The sequence below is a fragment of the Coregonus lavaretus genome (genome assembly GCF_964263955.1).
Source record: "Coregonus lavaretus genome assembly, chromosome: 23".
Classification (NCBI taxonomy): Eukaryota; Metazoa; Chordata; class Actinopteri; order Salmoniformes; family Salmonidae; genus Coregonus; species Coregonus lavaretus.
In genome coordinates this window covers 33,065,715-33,090,061 of record NC_140010.1, presented here as the reverse complement: position 1 = coordinate 33,090,061, position 24,347 = coordinate 33,065,715, and the positions used below count along the sequence as shown (strand labels likewise).

At 44.6% G+C, this 24,347-nt stretch overlaps 2 protein-coding genes across 4 annotated transcripts; both read left to right on the top strand.

Annotated features, from left to right (window-relative positions):
- Positions 1-7,709: 7,709 nt before the first annotated feature.
- LOC311098627 (retinol-binding protein 2-like) lies at positions 7,710-9,976 on the top strand. Of its 2 annotated transcripts, none has more exons than XM_084139158.1 (4): positions 7,710-7,847; positions 8,328-8,515; positions 8,987-9,088; positions 9,772-9,976. In XM_084139158.1, exons 1-4 carry the CDS (start codon positions 7,775-7,777, stop codon positions 9,823-9,825), a joined length of 417 nt encoding a protein of 138 aa, XP_083995284.1. In that variant the 5' UTR covers positions 7,710-7,774; the 3' UTR covers positions 9,826-9,976. The 2 variants fall into 2 exon arrangements, with proteins under 2 accessions (XP_083995284.1, XP_083995285.1); XM_084139159.1 differs by having other exon boundaries at positions 7,711-7,847; positions 8,328-8,506.
- Positions 9,977-10,746: 770 nt separating this feature from the next.
- Positions 10,747-22,951, top strand: LOC311099097 (coatomer subunit beta'-like). 2 transcript variants are annotated; one of them, XM_084139729.1, is made up of 21 exons: positions 10,747-10,851; positions 11,468-11,605; positions 11,724-11,810; positions 11,971-12,097; positions 12,227-12,375; positions 12,486-12,632; positions 12,797-12,896; positions 13,121-13,263; positions 14,681-14,880; positions 15,115-15,225; positions 15,320-15,408; positions 15,654-15,760; positions 15,995-16,138; positions 16,320-16,450; positions 16,564-16,771; positions 17,752-17,862; positions 20,951-21,165; positions 21,396-21,672; positions 21,876-21,959; positions 22,189-22,371; positions 22,547-22,951. In XM_084139729.1, the coding sequence occupies exons 1-21, from the start codon at positions 10,849-10,851 to the stop codon at positions 22,640-22,642; spliced, it is 2,850 nt and encodes a 949-aa protein (XP_083995855.1). In that variant the 5' UTR covers positions 10,747-10,848; the 3' UTR covers positions 22,643-22,951. The 2 variants fall into 2 exon arrangements, with proteins under 2 accessions (XP_083995855.1, XP_083995854.1); XM_084139728.1 differs by having other exon boundaries at positions 22,186-22,371.
- Positions 22,952-24,347: the final 1,396 nt, after the last annotated feature.

Sequence of the window (24,347 nt, the reverse complement as noted above, 5' to 3'; positions counted from 1 at the left end):
GAATAACCTTTGGCAGCGATTACAGCTGCAAGTCTTTCTGGGTAAGTCTCTAAGAGCTTTACACACCTGGATTTTACAATATTTGCCCATTATTATTTTCAAAATTCTTCAAGCTCTGTCAAATTGGTTATTGATCATTGCTAGACAACCATTGTTAAGTCTTGCCATAGATTTTCAAGCAGATTTAAGTCAAAACTGTAACTCGGCCACTCAGCGTCATTCACTGACTTCTTGGTAAGCAACTCCAATGTACATTTGGTTATTGTCCTGCTGAAAGGTGAATTAATCTTCCAGTGTCTGTTGGAAAGCAGAATAAACCAAGTGTTCCTCTAGAATTTTGCCTGTGCTTAGCTCCATTCCGTTTATTTTTAGTTAGTCCATAACGATTACAAGCATAACATGATGCAGCCACCACTATGATTGAAAATAAGGAGAGTGGTAATCAGTAATTATTGTGTTGGATTTGCCCCAAACATAACACTTTGTATTCAGGACAAAAAGTGAATTGCTTTGCCACATGTTTTTCCGTATTACTTTAGTGCCTTGTTGCAAACAGGATGCATGTTTTGGAATATTTTTATTCTGTACAGGCTTCCTTCTTTTCACTCTGTCAATTAGGTTTGTGTTGTGGAGTAACTACAATGTTGCTGATCCATCCTCAGTTTTCTCCTGTCACAGCCATTAAACTCTGTAACTGTTTTAAAGTCACCATTGACCTCATGGTAAAATCCCTGAGCGGTTTCCTTCCTTTCCGGCAACTGAGTTAGGAAGGACGCTTGTATCTTTGTAGTGACTGGGTGTATTAATAATTCATCCAAAGTGTAATTAATAACTTCACCATGCTCAAAGGGATATTCTGCTTTTTAAATTTTTACCCATCTACCAATAGGTGCCTTTTTTGTGAAGCATTGGAAAACCTCCCTGGTCTTTCTGGTTGAATCTGTGTTTGAAATTCACTGCTTGACTGAGGGACCTTACAGATAATTGTATGTGTGGGGTACAGAGATGAGGTAGTAATTCAAAAATCATGTTAAACAGTATTGTTGCCACAGAGTGAGTTCATGTAACTTATTATGTGACATATTAAGCACATTTGTACTCCTGAACTTATTTTGTGTCACGCCCTGGCTCGGGGGACTCTCGTATGTTGAGCCAGGGTGTTAGTTTCTATGTTTTTGTTGTGGGTCTAGGTTACTTATTTCTATGTTGGTCTGAGTGACTCCCAATCAGAGGCAACGAGTGTCAGCTGGTTGTCTCTGATTGGGAGCCATATTTAAACAGTCGGGTTTTCATTCGTGTTTGTGGGTTTTTGTTTCGAGTCTGTTTATGGTAACCGTGAACTGTCACGTATCGTTCGTTGTTTTGTTCGTGTTGCCTTCAGTGAGAATAAATATGTTTGCATTCAACGCTGCGCATTGGTCCACTCTGTTAGACGATCTTGACAGAAAAACCCACCAAAACGGGACCAAGCAGTGTGAAGAGGAGAGAGGAAGGACCTGGGATCAGTGGAGTAGGAGTTTCGACTGGGCCCCGCTAAGTGAAGAGAAGAGGGGCTGGTCTATGGAGCAGTGGATTAAAAGTCTCGACTGGGCCAAGCCAAGTGAAGAGCAGAGAGGTTGGACTTGGAAGCAGTGGGGTGAGAGTCTGGCGAGAACTAGGGAGGCCTGGTCCACGGGGAGGAGAGAACCCCAGAAAATTTTTAGGGGGGGGCTCACGACGTGGACGACGGGGCAGCAGGAGGCCGCGATGGAGCGGTCCAGCGGGTGTGCAGAGGAGGCCGCCAGGTTAAGGGGGCCACTGGTCACAAAGGAGAGGGAAAGTGTGGAGGCACGGCGAGAGGTACTGGGGTGTGTTACCAGTCCGGTCCGGCCCGTTCCTGATCCCTGCGTAGGGCCAGTGGTGTGTGTCCCCAGTACGGTCCGGCCTGTTCCTGTTCCTCGCATCGAGCCTGTGGTGCGTGTCGTCAGCCCGGCCCGGCCTGTTCCTGCTTCCCGCACCGAGCCTATGGTGCGCGTCGCCAGCCCGGCCCGGCCTGTTCCTGCTCCCTGCACCAAACCTACGGGGTGCGTCGCCAGCCCAGCCCGGCCTGTTCCTGCTCCACGCACCAAGCCTACGGTGTGCGTCGCCCGGCCTGTTCCTGCTCCACGCACCAAACCTACGGTGTGCGTCGTCAGCCCGGCCCGGCCTGTCCCTGCCACTCGCACCAAACCTACGGTGTGCGTCGCCAGCCCGGCCCGGCCTGTTCCTGCCACTCGCACCAAACCTACGGTGCGCGTCGCCAGCCCGGCCCGGCCTGTTCCTGCCACTCGCACCAAACAGACGGTGCGCGTCGCCAGCCCGGCCCGGCCTGTTCCTGCCACTCGCACCAAGCCAGGGGTGCGAGTCGCCAGCCCGGCCCGGCCTGTTCCTGCCACTCGCACCAAGCCAGGGGTGCGAGTCGTCAGCCTGGTCCAGCCTGTTCCTGCCACTCGCACCAAGCCAGGGGTGCGAGTCGTCAGCCTGGTCCAGAACGTTCCTGCTACTCGCACCAAGCCAGGGGTGCGAGTCGTCAGTCCGGTGAGGCCCGTTCCGGCTCCATGCACCAAGCCAGGGGTGCGAGTCGTCAGTCCGGTGAGGCCCGTTCCGGCTCCACGCACAAAGCCAGGGGTGCGAGTCGTCAGCCAGGTCCGGTCCTTTCCTGCCTCGCGCGCCAAGCCAGGGGTGCGCGTCGTCTGTCCGGCACAACCCGTGCCTGGGTCACCGGTGCCTAATCAGGTACCGGTCAACGGCTCCACAACGGAGCTGAAGCTAGCCGCTCCTGCTACGTCCAGGTCAGCTCCAGCCAGCGGGACCAGACCGGACCAGGGGCGCTATGGGGGGTTTATTGGAGGGTGGTGGGCAAGCCCGGAGCCAGAACCGCCGCCGAGGAGGTATGCCCACCCAGCCCTCCCCTGTTTTGCGTTTTTGAGGCGCGGTCGCAGTCCGCGCCTTTAGGGGGGGGTACTGTCACACCCTGGCTAATGGACTCTATTTGTTGAGCCAGAGTGTGTTTGTTCTATGTGGTTATGTCTATGTTGGGGGTTCTAGTTAGTCTGTTTCTATGTTTGACTGAGTGACTCCCAATCAGAGGCAACGAGTGTCAGCTGTGTGCTGGTTGTCTCTGATTGGGAGCCATATTTAACTGTCTGTGTTTCACTTTGTGTTTGTGGGTTTTTGTTCCGTGTTCGGTCAGTGTCACCGTGGACTTCACGAGTCGTGTATTTGTTTTGTTTAGTGTGCTTTTTATCGCTGTCGATAATAAAGATCACCATGTTCGTGCAACACGCTGCGTATTGGTCTACTCACTCCTACGACGATCGTGACATTTTGGCTTGCCATAACAATACTTATTGACTCAAAACATTTAAGCTTTTAATTTTTATAACTTTTTAGAACAGAAAATAATTGTTCTGTTCCAGTCAAATCCAGTCAAATATCCTGAGAAATACGGTAGATACTTTGTAGATACAGAAGACCAATAATCCTCAGAAAAGCGATGATGGTGTCTGGGTGTTTCTGACATTCTCTGGCTGATGGCCAATACTCTCACCCAGTTGTCTTGTCTGAATGAGGTGACAAATCTCTACCTAGAAACATCGCCATGCCAATGAATCACCAAGCTGTACACAAACATAAAGGACAACGGGGATGTGTGAATGATGTATCTCATTATTTTGAGGCAATCAGAATTATCCTAAGGTTGACATGAGAAAATGTTTATTAATAAGAGACTATTTGATGGATGACTTACTGGTGTGGACACTAAAGGCTTGAAAAACAAGAAAGAAAGTGGCAATATTAGTGTTTGTCACTCGTGAGACATTCAAATGACGTAGAAACAACGTTGATTGAAACAGTGTGTGCCCAGTGGGTAGTTGTTTCTTGTTGAATGACAACAAACACTTCATTGAAGAATCCCGTCCATAGTTCCCAGAAAATTATAAACGTTGCACGTTTGATGACGTGCACTTCCGGGTAAACTAACGCTGTTAGAATCAACAAATTCCTTCTGCATAAAAAGGAAAAAAATCAGCTAGGAGATTCTACCATGGATTGAAAATGCAATCATATTTATCATAGTTCCCTAGGAGTATGCAATCATAGTATGCAATCATAGTTCCCTAGGAGTAGTACGGTTGACCAATCACTGACGAAGGGGCATAGACTTCGGCTACCGAACTTCGACCTGCCTCAAGAAAAACTTTGACTTGCCTCAATAAATAAATTGTGTGCTCGAAGAGCCTAAAAAAACCTGCAGAACAACAAAACTAACAAAAACATCACAAAATGTCATCATAATATATGCATGAACTGTTTCAACTGGGAAGCATGCGACAGGCTTTAGAGATGACTGGGGCAGTCAGTGCAGTAGAACATATACAAAGAATGGCACCAATAGAATTAGTCACAACTGTGATTTTGCCATATGTCTTCTCTCATTACTGCCAGGAGGGTTATCAGTAAGGAAAGGGTTTAGCTTTTGTCCTGTTATTTAGGCCTGACTTTCTGTGTTTGTAGTAGTTTAATCTCAGAACCCAGAACCAAATCTCACGTGCTCTGGCCAGAAGTCTGTTACAAGATGTGTCTAGTAACAGTAGTATGTATGGTAGATTTAGCACAATTCCAAGAACATTAACTTGTGTGAGTCTTACTCAAACTTAATGTGGCCATATTTGCGAACATAAGCACACATTTAAAGTTAAACAGGAGCTCACGCACAAAATGCATGTCAGCCAATTAAAATAGTTGATTACTTGCATGTGACCAAAGGCTAAATTGTAGCTGGTCCCATCAGATAATATGGTACAAGTTAGACCTATGCTAGCCTCATCAGGTGGCAGTGATTACATCCTGGCACAACTTTCTATTCATTTAAAATATATCAACCCTGGCCACTAGAGAGATATTTTAAACCTACAAATTCAAGATTTACGTGTTCCGTTGGTCTGTAACAAAATCTTGTATGCCAATATTGCACTGATGCATCCATGCATTGGTAACTAGTTTATAATTAAGCAATAAGGCCCGAGGAGGTGAGGTATATGGCCGTTATACCACAGCTAAGGGCTGTTCTTGCGTCGTGCCTAAGAATAGCCCTTAGCCGTGGTATATTGGCCATATATCACAAGCCCCCGAGGTGCCTTATTGCTATTATAAACTGGTTACCAACGTAATTAGAGCAGTAAAAATAAATATGTTGTCATACCCGTGGTATACGGTCTGATATACCATGGCTGTCAGCCAATCAACATTCAGGGCTCGACCCACCCAGTTCATAATATATAAAATAGATACAGTGGGGGAAAAAAGTATTTAGTCAGCCACCATTTGTGCATGTTCTCCCACTTAAAAAGATGAGAGAGGCCTGTAATTTTCATCATAGGTACACGTCAACTATGACAGACAAAATTAGAAAAGAAAATCCAGAAAATCACATTGTAGGATTTTTAATGAATTTATTTGCAAATTATGGTGGAAAATAAGTATTTGGTCAATAACAAAAGTTTCTCAATCCTTTGTTATATACCCTTTGTTGGCAATGACACAGGTCAAACGTTTTCTGTAAGTCTTCACAAGGTTTTCACACACTGTTGCTGGTATTTTGGCCCATTCCTCCATGCAGATCTCCTCTAGAGCAGTGATGTTTTGGGGCTGTCGCTGGGCAACACGGACTTTCAACTCCCTCCAAAGATTTTCTATGGGGTTGAGATCTGGAGACTGGCTAGGCCACTCCAGGACCTTGAAATGCTTCTTACGAAGCCACTCCTTCATTGCCCGGGCGGTGTGTTTGGGATCATTGTCATGCTGAAAGACCCAGCCACGTTTCATCTTCAATGCCCTTGCTGATGGAAGGAGGTTTTCACTCAAAATATCACGATACAAAATCCCATTCATTCTTTCCTTTACACGGATCAGTCGAGTTTTTACCAAAAAGTTATATTTTGGTTTCATCTGACCATATGACATTCTCCCAATCCTCTTCTGGATCATCCAAATGCACTCTAGCAAACTTCAGACGGGCCTGGACATGTACTGGCTTAAGCAGGGGGACACGTCTGGCACTGCAGGATTTGAGTCCCTGGCGGCGTAGTGTGTTACTGATGGTAGGCTTTGTTACTTTGGTCCCAGCTCTCTGCAGGTCATTCACTAGGTCCCCCCCGTGTGGTTCTGGGATTTTTGCTCACCGTTCTTGTGATCATTTTGACCCCACGGGGTGAGATCTTGCGTGGAGCCCCAGATCGAGGGAGATTATCAGTGGTCTTGTATGTCTTCCATTTCCTAATAATTGCTCCCACAGTTGATTTCTTCAAACCAAGCTGCTTACCTATTGCAGATTCAGTCTTCCCAGCCTGGTGCAGGTCTACAATTTTGTTTCTGGTGTCCTTTGACAGCTCTTTGGTCTTGACCATAGTGGAGTTTGGAGTGTGACTGTTTGAGGTTGTGGACAGGTGTCTTTTATACTGATAACAAGTTCAAACAGGTGCCATTAATACAGGTAACGAGTGGAGGACAGAGGAGCCTCTTAAAGAAGAAGTTACGTGTCTGTGAGAGCCAGAAATCTTGCTTGTTTGTAGGTGACCAAATACTTATTTTCCACCATAATTTTCAAATAAATTCATAAAAAATCCTACAATGTGATTTTCTGGATTTTTTTTCTTCTCAATTTGTCTGTCATAGTTGACGTGTACCTATGAAGAAAATTACAGGCCTCTCTCATCTTTTTAAGTGGGAGAACTTGCACAATTGGTGGCTGACTAAATACTTTTTTTCCCCACTGTATATAAGCCATTTAGCAGAAACTTTTATCCGAAGCGACTTACAGTCATGCGTGCATATATTTATACGTACTACTAACATTTGACAACATTTTCACGTTTTTGGATATATGACAAAATCCATATTTTGGGTTTATCTAAAACAATGTAAGCGAGGTATGAAATTATTATGTTTTAGTAAAATATTATATCTGTTTGGGATTCTTGTGGTCAATTTTCAGTCTATAGTTTTTTTGTAGTTATGTTCTGGCCCCTTACTATCTGCTCAAGAAAATATCGACCCGTGGCTGAATCTAGTTGATGATCCCTGGCCTAGTTGCTTTGATGATCAGAAAGTGCTTTGTGACTGAGGTATGTTAAGGACTACATCTTCAATTTTAATTGGCTGCAAAAGTTGTGCCAAGATGTAATTACGATATCTGATGGGACTAGCTACAATTTACAATACATGCAAGTAAATAGAACATTTGAATTGGCTGATATGCATTTTGTGCGTGAGAACCTGTTTAACTTTAAATGCTTGCTTATTTTCACAAGTAAGGCCCCCTTGTATTTTCTATTAGCTGATACTAGCTTTGCACATTTTGAATTTGATCAACCTGCATGCTCAAAGTTAAATAGCCTGTTTTTGAGCAGAATAAAAAATACAAAATAACTGTGCGTCTCAGTCGGTGAGTCTCAGTCTGCCTATCTGTCTGCCGGTCTATCTCTCTCTGTGTGTGTGTGTGTGTGTGTGTGTGTGTGTGTGTGTGTGTGTGTGTGTGTGTGAATTGGCACTACTTACTGTATCTCCCGATTGGCCTCTTCTATGACCGCTCTTCTCATCCCATCACCCCTCCTGTCCCCCCTGTAGCCATAGCATTCAACTACTTTATCAATAGTACTCTGCCCTCAGCCTTGGCTGTTATATAAAGAGACTGGGACACTGTGTACCTTCCCATTCTGATTCTGCCCAAAGTTCACCAGCCCACAGAACCAACATGCCTGCAAACTTCAATGGCAAATGGGAGATGGAGAGCAGTGAGAACTTTGAGGATTACTTGAAAGCACTGAGTAAGAACTTTCTTCATTATCTCTATGGATTACTACAATGGAATATATAATATTTTTCCATCCATCTGCAGAGAAGGATGATAAGAAAAGGGGATGTACTAGTACCTGTGCAATGTGCATGACCACTGCCAATATGTTGTAACTGTATAATGTAACAATATGAAGGTCTATTGTGCATTAGAGTTAGATACTACCTTCAGCAGGATTAACTGAGAGATTCACATAGGAACCACCTCAATCTGCTGTGCAATATGTAAAATGTATAGTGGTGCAACATTGCATACCGGTATGTTGCTTTGATTATATATTTTACATAGAGCTAAAAGGTTCAACTCAAGTATTGCTAGTGTCCTTTTAGACAGCTTTGATGTCATAAACGTGTTATTATTTTCAGTTACATCATTATTACTCAAATGTTACGTGTGATTTGATCCTTCCTACTTTTTCATGCTTTTCCACATTTTAAATTTTTTACGACAGACATTGACTTTGCCACACGCAAAATCGCAGTGCACCTGGCCCAGACCAAAGTGATCATCCAGGATGGAGACAAGTTTGAAATCAAGACGCTGAGCACATTCAGGAACTATGAGTTCATGTTCACTGTGGGGGTGGAGTTTGAGGAGCACACCAAAGGACTGGACAACAGGGTGGTCAAGGTTGGACACGTGGGCTATGTTCGAATACTTATACAATGCATCCTTCCTTGCTCTCTTTTTGGATGTACATGTAATCACTGCTGATCTAACGTGATTAGCTAGATGTAAGCAAGGATTTAATACAATAAAAAGTCCAGTCACATTAATGATTACTTCAAATAAGGAAGAAAGGAAGGATGTAGCTTTAAAATATTTGAACATAATCTCAGAATGGTCCATCTAATCCTCATCTTCCTCCTCTGTTTTATCTTCTTCTTCTTCTTCTTCTTCTTCTTCTTCTTCTTCTTCTTCTTCTTCTTCTTCTTCTTCTTATTATTATTATTATTATTATTATTATTATATTTTGCTACTTTATTGATTGTTTCTTTTTTTCTGTCCTCAGACCTTGGATAATAGCTTTTTCACTTCTGTGTTACAAATGTGGTTTCCTTTATAGCCAGACACTGACAATTCATGTCAATTTTGACTGTATCTTAACAGGCTCTTGTGGTGTGTGAGGGGGACAAACTAGTGTGTACCCAGAAGGGGGAAAAGGACAACCGTGGGTGGAAGCAATGGATTGAAGGAGACAAACTGTACCTGGTGGGTTAACATTATTTACTTAAATTATCATTTTGATGATAAGTTATACTGTAGTATTAAAGAAATAGCAGTATAGTATCGCCATCCTTAACATTGCAGATATAAATATTAATCTGGGCCTGAAATTATTCCATACTCTGCATGAAAGAGAACATGTCAGTGCAGCACGTCAGACAGTTCTGTACTTCTACTGTATCTCAAGATTCTCTAAATGTTGCACCTTCCTCATGAGCTGATGAACAGCATAGAGATATCGCCATGTGCAGAATATAAATGGATGTGCAACTTCTTTTACAGACAGGAGAATGAAATTCCTAGGTAGCATCAAAGATGGTGGATTATAAAAATGACCCAAAAAGGCCTTTTACCATTAAACTTTTCTACCAGTCTACTTAAGGGGTGGATCTCCCATAGGCACCAATGCGATAGCCTTTCTACTTAATTCATTCGCCACGCACCAATCAGAAAAAAAGGAGCCTATGAAATGTCTTACTTTCTCTATCATCTCTGGTAGCATCTCAATGGTCCTTTCCTTAATTTGCACTGATCGACCAGGACTAACCTGTTCCTTCAAAGAGACTGAGATAAGGCGATGAATATGGCACCCCAGCTCCCAATCCCAAACTTGATATCTGACTTCAGACTGAGATCTGACTTCAGATTTCTTCTCTCTGAATTCACAGGAACTGACGTGTGAGGACAAAGTCTGCATGCAGGTGTTTAAGAAAAAAGAATAAAAGACAATATCTGGATATCAGTTACTGGATTCATCCACTTTTTCATACCTTCTGTCAATATAGTAAACTCCTGTTGTTACCCTTTAAACTTGTCATATGGTTTCAAACTCACAAGGAAATCTGAATAAAGCATTGTATATTGTTCACTCTTCTAAGCCTATTGGTAATATATTTTTTTATTTTTGTTGGGAAAATCCTCCATAACTAATACATTGTTAGTCTTTTCATACAAATGAAACAGTCATACGATAGCCTAAACCTTCTTAACGTTGACCATGGGAACCCACTATTATTGCTAAATTTCCCTCCAACTGATCCATAATTAGACACTCAGTTGTTTCTCATCCTCTGGTTCATTGACTGGAGCCCGTCCGTGGGATGTGGCTTTTCTGTCGCTGAGATAGTTAACTTACACTAATTGTGTCCGTTTTACAGTGCTATTTTAATGTGAGTGTCCCCCACAGAGGAAAAGCCATAACTTGCTGGTCCCTGACACAAGAGGGACCATAGCTTGCTGGCATAAAATAACTTTGAGAAACTACTACCTCATGAAAGACAATCCCTGCATGGCCATTAGGTGATACACAGAGACGCCTCCCAAACCATTTAGGAACATAAACTGGTAGGTAGTAGGCTCTGGACTACACCAGTCTTACAAAGATTAATTAACAATTTGGGCCATCATAGTGATTAATTTTGCCCTGAAAATAACCCTGTCTGAACATGCTTGTAAACTGCAGTTCTTAATATGCACAATATGTACAGTATATGTTATGTTTGAAATAATAATTTTAACAAAGTTAAGGCTAAACTACAGACAGCAGTGCAGCTCAGGACACCATGGAAAAATTGGGGAAAAGTGCCACGACCCAAAATGACACTCGAAATGGCACGTCATCGTTTACCATAGCACGCCGTTTCAGGAAGTTCCACGTCACTCGACAGTCCGTCCACAGAAAACGCAACACCGACTGGGACTATTCATAATTCATTCCATAAAAAGAGACAACCCAGTGATAAAACATGGTGAGACAAGTGTACATTCGTTGTTGAAAGATTTGTAGTCTGATTTGCATGTAACCAGTTTATTTCAGTAAAGCCGGTGTCGATTGAGACAGGCCAGCCATGCTAACTAACTTAGCTATCTACAAAACAAGCTAGTCCTCTGTAGCTAGCTAGCTAGGTATTTTACCATTTACCGACCTAGCTAGTCCGATTAATTCTTATTTATTGGGATGATAATAGCTAAGCACTCGCCAACTAGCTTGCTAATTTAGCAAGGATCATGCTAACTAGCTAGTTGTACTAGCTAAGTCTATCCGTGGCAAGGATGCTCGTCTTCGTAGCTAGCTAGTTATCATGTCACATCTTCATACTAGGCGTGAGCAGTTAGCTAACTTGTTCTTTCTACATTTTGCGTGTAAAATCGTTTTATTTTGATGGTACGGTACCTTGATGGCTATTGCGTCAGTGTTTACGTTTTTTTGGATATGAACATGAAGGATTATGAATTGGTCGTGTTTATAAGCTAACGTTATCATTATTAGTAAGCTAGTTAGCTTTCTGCAATCACAACAGTACGTTGTGCACTGCTCTGTCTGTTTATTTGGATTGAGTTGACAGCGTCTCATCTGTCTCACAGCCTCTCAGGCTGGACATCAAGCGGAAGCTGACAGCCCGGTCGGACCGGGTGAAGAGTGTGGACCTCCACCCGACCGAGCCGTGGATGCTGGCCAGCCTGTACAATGGTAGTGTCTGCGTCTGGAACCATGAAACACAGGTACATACACACCGTTTGATGTTGAATACTTGGAGATACATAATGGAGATAAACAGCTCTAAGCTAAACTTGTATGCAATGAATGAGAATGTACAATTTGTAAATATATCCTTTCCAGACCTTGGTGAAGACCTTCGAAGTGTGTGACCTTCCAGTGAGAGCATCGAAGTTTGTAGCCAGGAAGAACTGGGTCATAACAGGAGCGGTGAGTGATACTTTAAATTCAGGACAAGCATCTAGATAATGAGAAATGAGAACATCTGATGGTTTATCTTCCACCACTTTGCGTGGACTTTAAGAATGGCGACTACACGCTTACTGTATTTGCAGGGTCATATAATGTCTTTCTCCCCTTCTCTCTGTAGGATGACATGCAGATCCGTGTGTTCAACTACAACACCCTGGAGAGGGTTCACATGTTTGAGGCCCACTCTGACTACATCCGCTGTATCGCCGTGCATCCCACCCAGCCCTACATCCTCACAAGCAGTGGTACACAATCAGTAACTTCTCTTTTATGACCCGCGTTGTTTTATACGCGGGTCAAATACACAAACTCATTATCTATCACACAAGTATTATATTAACTAATTGTTCCATCCTGTGTGTGTGTGTCTCCAGACGACATGCTGATTAAGCTGTGGGACTGGGAGAAGAAGTGGTCTTGCAGCCAGGTGTTCGAGGGTCACACCCACTACGTCATGCAGATCGTCATCAACCCTAAAGACAACAACCAATTTGCCAGCGCTTCTCTGGACAGAACCATCAAGGTGACTTTACCACACAAGTCGTGTGTGTGTGCTTATAACAACCTAGTGTAGATGTTTGTGAATAGTGTGAGTGTATGCATTTGACTGACTCATCCTCTGTCCTATTCCAGGTGTGGCAGCTAGGCTCTTCTGCTCCTAACTTCACCCTTGAGGGCCATGAGAAAGGTGTCAACTGCATTGACTACTACAGCGGAGGGGACAAGCCCTACCTTATATCAGGAGCTGATGACCGCCTGGTCAAGATCTGGGACTACCAGGTAAGACGGCTGAGGAATGAAACAATTAACACTTTTAGCCTGAGAAAGCTGAGCTGGTAACCTGTTCAGCAGATGGGTTTTCTGGTCTTTGATGATACTGGATTTTGTCTGAATGTGTATCGGTCCAGGCAAATGTCTCACACTCCTGTCCTGTGTCTCTTTAGAATAAGACGTGTGTGCAGACCCTGGAGGGACACGCCCAGAATGTGTCGTGTGTCAGTTTTCACCCAGAGCTGCCCATCATCATCACAGGCTCAGAGGACGGTGAGTAAATAAATACCTTATGCACTCTATTAGATTCTGATCCTTTGTAGATACTTGTTCTGTTGGTGGTGAGCAGATGAATGGCTATGTATTAGCTCCAACTCTATACAATATGTGCATGGTTTTTACATATAAAAAAGTGAAATAAATAAAACCTCACAAACATGCACTTGAGCAAACAATCACAATTCTGAAAGAAAACAATCCTTCCTCTGGTTCCATAGGCACTGTGCGCATCTGGCACTCGAGTACGTACCGCCTGGAGAGCACGCTGAACTACGGCATGGAGCGTGTGTGGTGTGTGTGTGGCCTGCGAGGCTCCAACAATGTGGCCCTGGGCTACGACGAAGGCAGCATCATCATCAAGGTGTGGAATAGAAACTTCAATGGCCATATACACTACATGACCAAAAGTATGTGGACACCTGCTCGTCGAACATCTCATTCCAAAATCATGGGCATTTATATGGAGTTGGTTCCCCCTTTGCTGCTATAACAGCCTCCACTAGATTTTTTAACATTGCTGCAGGGACTTGCTTCCATTCAGCCACAAGAGCCTTAGTGAGGTCAGGCACTGATGTTGGGCGATTAGGCCTGGCTCACAGTTGGCGTTCCAATTCATACTAAAGGTGTTCGATGGGGTTGAGGTCAGGGCTCTGTGCAGTCCCGTCAAGTTTTTCCACACCGATCTCTACAAACCATTTCTGTATGGACCTCGCTTTGTGCACGGGGGCATTGTCATGCTGAAATGGGAAAGGGCCTTCCCCAAACTGTTGCCACAAAGTTGGAAGCACAGAATCATCTAGAATGTCATTGTATGCTGTAGCGTTAAGATTTCCCTTCACTGGAACTAAGGGGCCTAGCTCGAACCAGGAAAAACAGCCCCAGACCATTATTCCTCCTCCACCAAACTTTACAGTTGACACTATGCATTCGGGCAGGTAGCGTTCTCTTGGCATCTGCCAAACCCAGATTTGTCCTTCGGACTGCCAGATGGTGAAGCGTAATTCATCACTCCAGAGAACGCGTTTCCACTGTTCGAGAGTCCAATGGCTGCGAGCTTTACACCACTCCAGCCGACGCTTGGCATTGCGCATGCATGGTGATCTTAGGCTGGTGTGCGGCTGCTCGGCCATGGAAACCCATTTCATGAAGCTCCCGACAAACCGTTCTTGTGCTGACGTTGCTTCCAGAGGCAGTTTGGAAGTCTGTAATGAGTGTTGCAACCGAGGACAGACGATTTGTACGCGCTATGCGCTTCAGCACTCGGCGGTCCTGTTCTGTGAGCTTGTGTGGCCTTTGTTGCTCCTAGACGTTTCCACTTCACAATAACAGCACTTCCAGTTGACCGGGGCAGCTCTAACAGGGCAGAAATTTGAAGAACTGACTTGTTGGAAAAGTGGCATCCTATGACAGGACCACGGTGAAAGTCACTGAGCTCTACAGTAAGGCCATTCTACTGCCAATGTTTGTCTATGGAGATTGCATGGTTGTGTGCTCGAATTTATACACCTGTCAGCAACGGGTGTTTCTGGAATAGCCGAATCCACTAATTTGAAGGGATGTCCACATACTTTTTGTATATATAGTGTTTTTGTGCATAAGATTCAAAACTGAAGAACGACAGATGATTCACAATGTTTCACAATACAGAGTTTGATAAAATTTCAGTTTGTACACTTTGCGCACATACTCTTTAAAAGTACCCTTCTATGACATCTCCTCTGAAAGCCATGGTACTTTACTCAGTCCGTCCTCATCTCCTCCTCCCATGTGTGCTGTAGCTGGGGCGTGAGGAGCCAGCCATGTCCATGGACACCAATGGGAAGATCATCTGGGCCAAGCACTCAGAGGTGCAGCAGGCCAACCTGAAGGCCATGGGCGACACAGAGATCAAGGACGGAGAGAGGCTGCCGCTGGCCGTCAAAGACATGGGCAGCTGTGAGATCTACCCCCAGACCATCCAGCACAACCCCAACGGAAGGTCAGTCCACACTGCATTGGAGTCCGACGTCAGCTATTCAGTGAACCTATTAAATGTCTTGCACAACAACTACATGTTAGTGTTTGTGTGCCACACATTTAGAGGCAAAGAAGTTGTTTTCAAATGTTTGGAGAAATATGAAATTCATATTTCTCCAAACACTTCAAGTCTGTTGGAAATCTGGATATTTTATGGAGCCTCTCTTTAATCCAAATGTGTTGTTTGTGTTGTCAGGTTTGTTGTGGTGTGTGGAGACGGAGAGTATATCATCTACACTGCAATGGCCCTGAGGAACAAGAGCTTCGGCTCAGCCCAGGAGTTTGTCTGGGCCCACGACTCCTCAGAGTGAGTCCAACACACACACACACACACACACATTCTTTGCTATGGAAGGTTACTGTCTGTCAGTGGTTAATGTGCGTGGTCTTCCTTGTCACAGGTATGCCATCAGGGAAAGCAGCAGTTTGGTCAAAATCTTCAAGAACTTCAAGGAGAAGAAGTCTTTCAAGCCAGACTTTGGGGCTGAAGGTAAGTGGAAGAGATCAGACGCAGGTAGTTCGTAGTGTGAACAAAGATACTGCATAAAAATTATTATGGCAGTTTTGATGGAACCTGGCAGGCAACCGATTTTTGTAAAAATGTTTTGCAACAGAAAACAAAAATGTGCTTTTTTTTATTGGACATGTCCAGGTAGTCCCTCCCTGTTTGTCTGTTTTGGGTACCTAATGAATACTACCCTGATGTCACATTAAGCTTCCTGGGTGTGTGTGCAGGTATCTATGGAGGCTTCTTGCTGGGCGTCAGGTCAGTGAACGGTCTGGCCTTCTATGACTGGGAGAACACAGAGCTGATCCGCCGCATCGAGATCCAGCCCAAACATGTAAGTACTGCTGTAGAGAAAAGGGCATCTTTCTCAGAATATAGATGGGTGCAAGAGTGTCCTATCATGTACAAGTGTTTTGTTTTGGTCAATGTTTGTTTTTACACCTAGTACCGTATTGATATAAATGTGCATATGACACAATTGCATTATCATCATCATGAAATCAGGACTGTAAGTGAAGCACGAGAACACTGCATCTCCCTCTCTCATTCCCTCTCTCTCTGATTGTAGATCTTCTGGTCAGACTCAGGGGAGTTAGTGTGTATAGCCACAGAGGATTCCTTCTTCATCCTGCGCTACCTGTCGGAGAAAGTGGCCGCCTCCCAAGAGAACAATGAGGGCGTGACGGAGGACGGCATCGAAGACGCCTTTGAGGTGTGTGTGTGACAGGCTAATAGACTAGTAGACTATGCTACTCTACAAGCGAGGCTTATGGTTTCAACTGAAGACAAAGCACAATGCCTATAGCCATCCAGTAGAGGGCACTAGTGAACACTCAACATCTGCCCACCCTCCCTCCCCAATCTGGCTGCCATTTTGTGTCTTGATCTACCAGGTCCAGGGGGAGATCCAGGAAGTGGTGAAGACAGGTCTGTGGGTGGGAGACTGCTTCATCTACACCAGCTCTGTCAACAGACTCAACTACTTTGTGGGGGGAGAGATTGTCACCATCGCTCACCTGGACAGGTACGGTGAACCAGGGTCGTATATTTATTAGTGCACAGCGTAGCGATATATTTTGCAACGGAAAACAAAAACAAGCGTTTCTATAAGACATTATCTATCTGCTCCATCCGTAGGACCATGTACCTGCTGGGCTACATCCCCAAGGATGACCGCCTGTACCTGGGCGACAAAGAGCTCAACATTGTCAGTTACTCCCTGCTGGTGTCTGTGCTGGAGTACCAGACGGCTGTGATGCGCAGGGACTTTGGCATGGCTGACAAAGTGTTGCCCACCATCCCCAAGGAGCAGAGGACCCGTGTGGCCCACTTCCTGGAGAAACAGGTCAGAACCAGGAACTTCCTGATCTCGAAGGAAGTGAGGCATGTAGAATGGGGTATTTTAACTCTATGGTGGAGCTGGGGGGGGGGCTGAGTAGATTCTAGCTACTCTATGGAATGTTATAGGGTGTCCAATCCAAAACGCATCTTTTGACCAAAGGGTAAAATAATGTTAATTGTGTATATAATCCTCCTAAGAAAACCAATGGTCCAAACCTCATGTCTCAAAAGCTGAGTTTTTACCCTTGTAGGATGGCCAGAATTAGGGAGACTAAATCAATGGAGGCCAGAGGAAAAAATTAGTAAAATCAGGAAAATTGCATCGCGTCAGCTAGGCTGGATTCTCTGCAAGGCTCACTTTCACGTTGAACTCGTCATCTTTCTTCTCGAATCCGCAGGACATAAAACAATATAGAGGTAAGATGGATATCGATTTTGAGACATGACGTAGTATTTTAATATTTTGGTATAAGCCTCTCATATTAATTTGAAATTCCTGGTCTTTTTAGAAGTATTCTTACAAAAACAAGCGTATCTCTGAAATGTCAATGGAGCACTGACTGTATACCAGGCTTTTTATTTTCAAAGCCTTTTACATTTAATTCAGCTTGTGTTATGCTAATTTAGCTTTTTGCGATCCACTGAAACAACTTTGAAGACGACGACCACAAAATGTTAAATCCTCAAAAGTTGTTACGATTAACCTGCACCGCTATGTCAATAGAGCTCGATGATTCTTATCAGATATATTAGGTTACGAAATCCAACTTTTTGGATATAATGTCAATGATTAGTAATGGGTAGAAAAATGTATACTGTTACATATCGGGATATTATTTTTGATGATATATAATTCTGGGCTCTTCATCTTCAACACGAATCAAGCCGCGTTTGTGTGGCTGCTGTTGTATGTTGTGAGAACTAACTGTGTGTTTGTGTGAAATGCTACTATGTTTACTGATATGGTCTTTTTGGTCATCCCAGGGCTTCAAGCAGCAGGCTCTGGCCGTGTCGTCAGACTCGGAGCACAGGTTTGAGCTGGCCCTGCAGCTGGGGGAGCTGAAGATCGCCTATCAGCTGGCTGTGGAGGCAGAGGTGAGAGCTACAATACACTAGGCTATGGAGAGACCACTTCACACACTACAGGCGGGTTCAAAGGCTATAAATCAAATCCAATTTGATTTGCCACGCGCCGAATACAACTGGTGTAGACTTTACCGTGAAATGCTTACTTACGAGCACTTCCCAACGATGCAGAGTAAATAAATAAAATAATACGAATAAAATAGTAACACAAGGAATAAAAGACACAAGAATGGAGCTGTATACAGGGAGTACCAGTACCAGATCAATTACGAGGTATTTGAGGTAGATATGTACATGAAGGCAGGGTAAAGTGACTAGTCATCAGGATAGATAATAATAAGAGTAAAATAAAGAACAGAGTAGCAGCAGCATATGAGTGTAAAAGTGTGTCTGTGTGGGTGCTTATGTAGTGTATGTGAATTTGTGTGGGAGTGCCAATGTAGTGAGTGTGTGTATATGGTTTGTATACACTTAGTGTACAAAACATTAAGAACACCTTAATATTGAGTTGCACCCCACCCCCCTTTTGCCCTCAGAAAAGCCTCCATTTGTTGGGGCATGGACTCTATAAGGTGTCAAGCGTTCCACAGGGATGCTGGCCCATGTTGACTCCAATGCTTCCCACAGTTGTGTCAACTTGGCTGGATGTCATTTATATATAGTCTAGTGAGCATGCATGCGTGGGGTCATTGCAAGATGGGGTCAGTGCAGATAGTTCGGGAACCATTAATTGACTATTTAGCAGCTTTATGGCTTGGGGGTAGAAGCTGTCTCTGAACCTGTTGTTCTGAGAGCCGATGCTCCGGTACCATTTGTTGGACGGTAGCAGAGTGAACAGTCTATGGTTTGGGTGGCTGGAGTCTTTGGCAATTTTTTGGGCCTTCCTCTGACACCACCTGATATAGAGGTCCTGGATGGCAGGGAACTCGGCCCCAGTGATGTACTGGGCTGTCCGCACCACCCTCTGTAGCGCTTTGTGGTCAAGGGCAGTGCATTTACCAAACCAAGCGGTGATGCGGCCAGTCAAAATGCTCTCGATGGTGCAGCTTTAGACCTTTTTGAGGATCTGAGGGCCCATGCCAAATCTATTCAGCCTCCTGAGGGTAAAGAGGAGCTGCCATGCCCTCTTCACGACTGTGGACCATGTTAAGTCCTTAGTGATGTCAATGCCAAGGAACTTGAAGCTCCCGACCCCGCTCCACTACAGCCCCATCGATGTGGATGGGGGCGTACTCTCCCTGCTTTCTCCTGTAGTCCACGATCAGCTCCTTGGTCTTACTGACATTGAGGGAGATGATGTTGTCCTGGCACCACACTGCTAAGTCTCTGACCTCCTCCCTGTAGGCTGTCTCATCGCTGTTGGTGATCAGGCCTACCACCGTCGTGTAGTCAACAAACTTGATGATTGAGTTGGAGTCGTGTGTGGCCACTCAGTTGTGGGTGAACAGGGAGAACAGGAGGGGACTAAGCACACACCCCTGAAGGGTCCCCGTGTTGAGGGTCAGCGTGACGGAGGTGTTGTTGTCTACCCTCACCACCTGGGGCCGACCCGTCAGGAAGTCCAGGATCCAGTTGCAGAGAGAGGTGTTCAGTCCCAGGGTCCCTAGCTTGGTGATTAGCTTGGAGGAGACTATGGTGTTGAACCCTCCGCTGTAGTCTATGAACAGCATTCTCATATAGTTATTTCCCCTCTTGTCTAGGTGGGAGAGGGCAGTGTGAAGTGCAATTGAGATTACGTCATCTGTGGATCTGTTGGGGTGGTATGCGAATTGGAGTGGGTCCAGGGTGTCTGGGATGATGGTGTTGATGTGTGTCATGACCAGCCTTTCAAAGCACTTCATAATTACAGATGTGAGTGCTACAGGGCGATAGTCATTTAGGCAGGTTACCTTGGAGTTCTTGGGAACAGGGACAATGGTGGTCAGCTTGACACATGTTTGGATTACAGACTGGAACAATAGGGGATTGAAAATGTCTGTGAAGACACCTGCCAGCTGGTCTGAGCATGCTTTGAGAACGCGCTCTGGTATTCAGTCTGGCCCTGTGATTGTTAACCTGTACACATGAAATTGTTTCATTCCGAACTTTATCCTCAGCGTTACATTCCATTTTGTGTGACTCGGCCTGCACAGATGCGCGGGGGAAACAGCACAAACGCGACCAAAATGTATTATAACGTTGTGAATAAAGTTCTGAATGACACAATTTCATGTGTACATCTAAAGACCTACATGACTATACCGAGAGCGTGTCCGTTTCTAAAAGTACGTATTTTGGTGTTTATGGTGCTTTTGTTGTTGTTTTTTGTGTGCCCTGATACTGCACAATGAGCTATGAGGAAGTGAAGCGTTGCTGGGGTACGTTTCTCAAAAACAAGCCAAATCACACAAAAAGTTTCTGGACCCTTCTAAAACATGCAATTTGCATCGAAAGGAGCAATGTAAATGGCTCTCCACGTTAGTCGCCTCCCCCCAGAAACAATGCCTCTGGTTGAGCGGATTCTTGTTCGTTTATGGCCCCATACAGTTCGTCGAGTGCCAGAGTGGTGTTGGATTGTAGAGAGACAGCTGTGATGATTATGGATAAGAACTCTCTTGGTAGAGAAAAGGGTCTGCAGTTACCATGACATATTCTGTATCAGGTGAGCAAAAGCTTGAGATTTCCTTAACACTGGAAGCAGCACACTAGTTGTTATTTATGAAAAAACACACCCCTCCTCCTTTAGACTTGCCCGACGCTGCCAATCCGATCGTGCCTCTGCATGGAGAATCCACTAAGGACTATGTGCATAGTGTCATCATCATACATGTCAGTCGTTCACCAATGAGTTATTCAATACTGAAGACAGTATCTGCTTGTTTTAAATCTATTCAGTCAACATCTGATTTAGATCTGAATGGACTGTGTACTCAATCAAATTGTTACATTGATTAACTGTCCTTCAACTAGGCAGCCCTGCACTAAACAATGCTGAACTAAATGATTGTTTTAGCTTGAAGTGAGGATTCAACTCCATACAATAGTCTAACCGACAGTACTGTATAACATGTATGTAGCTCTATAACATTAGAACGGTTTCCTTTTTCTCTGGTGGCAGTCGGAGCAGAAGTGGAAGCAGCTGGCAGAGCTGGCCATCAGTAAGTGCCAGTTTAGCCTGGCCCAGGAGTGCCTCCACCATGCCCAGGACTACGGCGGCCTGCTGCTGCTCGCCACTGCCTCGGGCAACGCCTCCATGGTGGGCAAGCTGGCCGAGGGCGCTGAGCGGGACGGCAAGAACAACGTGGCCTTCATGACTTACTTCCTGCAGGGGAAGTGAGTACAAGGGAGGGTAGAGGGGTCCACGGCAATGTTATATCCAGCTCAATTACATATCCAGCTTTCCTAAATACAGTAGCATTTAATAAGTTACAATAAGGTCTTGGAATCCTACACGACACTATTCCTGTATGTATGATCTATGATGGGAGCATGTGAGCAGGAGCAGTGATTTGGACCTGTCTCTGATACTGGTCTCAGTCCCTTGTCTGTCTGTTTTTCCCCAGACTGGACCACTGTCTGGAGCTGCTGATCCGGACCAACCGGCTGCCCGAGGCGGCCTTCCTGGCCCGCACCTACCTGCCCAGCCAGGTGTCCAGGGTGGTCAAGCTGTGGAGGGAGAGCCTGGCCAAGGTCAACCAGAAGGCGGCCGAGTCGCTAGCCGACCCCACCGAGTATGAGAACCTGTTCCCCGGGCTGAAGGAGTCGTTTGTGGCTGAGCAGTTCCTCCGGGAGACCTGCCTGGGAAACTCCCGGCCAGCCACCGACTACCCTCTGGTCACAGTGAGTGGTGGGGGTTTGATGTGGGACACTAGAAATGAAATGGAAATATCTGGCTTGCAAATCTAAACTGAAAGCTAGCTATGGATGCGTACTTGCTGCACAGGAGTAGTCCAACTTGAATAAGTAGTTCATCCTTATCTCTTCCATCGCTGTCTTCTGCTTATTTACTCACAATACCCAGATCTTGTGTCTCTTTTTTCCAGCCCAATGAAGAACGTAATATACTAGAGGAGGCCACGGGCTACGAGCCCAAAGGAGCTCCCCTCTCCCTCGCCACACTGGTACCGGTATGTCTGCTTCTCAGAGACCTTCACTATGCAGTCGAAGTAGTAGTCAACTTGATCAAAGGCCTTTTATTTAGATCTACACAGACTAGGTGTTTTTTCTATCATAGGCCGTGAAGTTAGAGATTAGAGTTTCACGTCTAGAAATGCATTCACGCGTTGGCTGGATTGATGGGCAAGACTGAGACAGCTGAAAACAGAGTCCTGCTCATGTCTATGTGTCTGTCAGCAGGCTGAAGACAGCAGGGAGGAAGAGACCACGCCGGCTGCTGGCGTGATGGCGGCCGTGACTGCCCCCGTGGCTGCAGCCGTGATCCCCTCGGAGCCAGAGGCTGCACCTGCAGAAGAAGAGGAGGAGGAGGAGGAGGAAGGGGAGGAGGAGAGCCCCGGTTCATCTGAGGCACTAAAGGACAAGGTAGGCAACAGTCTCCCTAGAAAGACAAATGTATAGTACGGCAGACACTGGACAAGTAATGCACTGTACCCAACGAGAAGAAAAGGATATGTATAAACGTAACCCGTTGCAATATTAGTGTCAGGACCATTAGTTGTGTTATGGGCCAGATGTTAACGTGTGTTTTTTCCCCCAGGCCCTGGACGAACTTGACGATGACCTGGACAACATGGAGCTGGACGACATCGATACCGCAGACGTCAACCTGGATGACGACTTCTCAGACGACTGAGACCCCCCCCCCCCCCCATCTCATCCACACTATGAATATATTTAAGAGACCAAAGCCCCTTTTGTATTTTTACTTAACATGTGTTTTGTTAGTCCTACAGTGTTTGGAAGACTGATGATGAATACATGCGAGGGAAAGAGGCAAATTATACTGTCTTGATTCTTAAGCAGATTTTGTACTTCATCCAGGGCCTTGCCTTCACTAATTATCCGTGCATTGAGCTATATATTTACTCTCTGTATGTGTACAATGGTAAATCACTGTTCATTTACGCTTAATAAATTGCTATTGCTGTACATTTATGTTGAACATTGGTGTTGTCGGTTTGACATTTTTGGGCCCACGTGGGATTTAATCATTAGATGCTGGCTTTTAAACTAAAACTCTAAAGTTAAATATTCAATTTGGTGTCTGTGCTGTGTTTGTGCTGTTATCAGCAAACATTATTGCCTTCACAGTTGACTTGATTGTGTTATGGTTAACTCTGTTTTTACCTTCAGCGGATGTATTCATTTTTTCCGTTCCTCATGTATAAAATGTGCTGGTTTTAAATGTTATTTCAGTCAAATTACTCTAAAGCAACTATTGACATACCAGTAAGCCATCTTAAAGGGATCGTTCACCCAAATTATAAAATTACATTGGTTTCCTTACCCTGTAAGCAGTCTATGGACAAGGCATGACAGCAATCCATGCTTTGGTTTTGTTTACCTGACCATTGTTTCTTAGCTTTTGTCGCACAAATGCTAGTCAATGGTACCTATATTAGCATTTTTGCACTTCATGTCCAAATAATCCTAAAGTATCTAAACTTGATTGTGTAACTCAATGAAGTTACTTCAAGTAGCATTTGAAACGGTGGCCAGGTAAACAAAACCAAAGCATGTATTGCTGTTATACCTTGTCTATAGAGTAGATTGCTTACAGCAGAGGTGTCAAACTCATTCCATGGAGGGCCTAGTGTCTGCTGGTGTTTGGTTTTTCCTTTCAATTAAGACCTAGACAACCAGGTGAGAGGAGTTCCTTACTAATCAGTGAACTTAATTCATCAATCAAGTCCAAGGGAGGAGGGAAAACCTGCAGACACTGCCCTCTGTGGAATGAGTTTGACACGTGGCTTACAGGGTAAGGACATTTTGTAGTTTTGGTGAACTATCCCTTTAAATTATGTTTTCGTATTGACCAGTAGGTACATAACTGAATAATGCTGCATTCATAACCAAGTGGGGAAGTAGTAATTAACAGTTGTGAATTCGTAAATACCAGTTGGATGTATTCATGTGCTTTGAGCTTGTTGAGAAATGCCGATTGGCTAATGGCCAACAAGCTGCATAAACTAAAAGTACAGCTATCATGCTTGTAAACAAAAACCAAATTAAAATATTGCTTTTTATAAATAATGTTTTGTAATATTTAAACTGATGAAAATTCTGTTATCAAGTTCATTTACTTAATAGGTGACGTCAGAGGTCAGCATGTGGGAGAAGTCGAAGCTCAGGGATGATAGTTTCCAACTAGTAATTACGAGTTGGAGGGGCGTTCAAGTGGATTTACCCAGTCGTATGTGGTAAATACCACTTTCAACTTGGTTATGAATGCAGCATAATAAAGGGGCAACTAATGTTCAGCAGGCCACACCATTGCGGAACATTCAGAAAAATATTTGCACGGATTCAACCACAAAGTTTGATTCAACAATCCACCA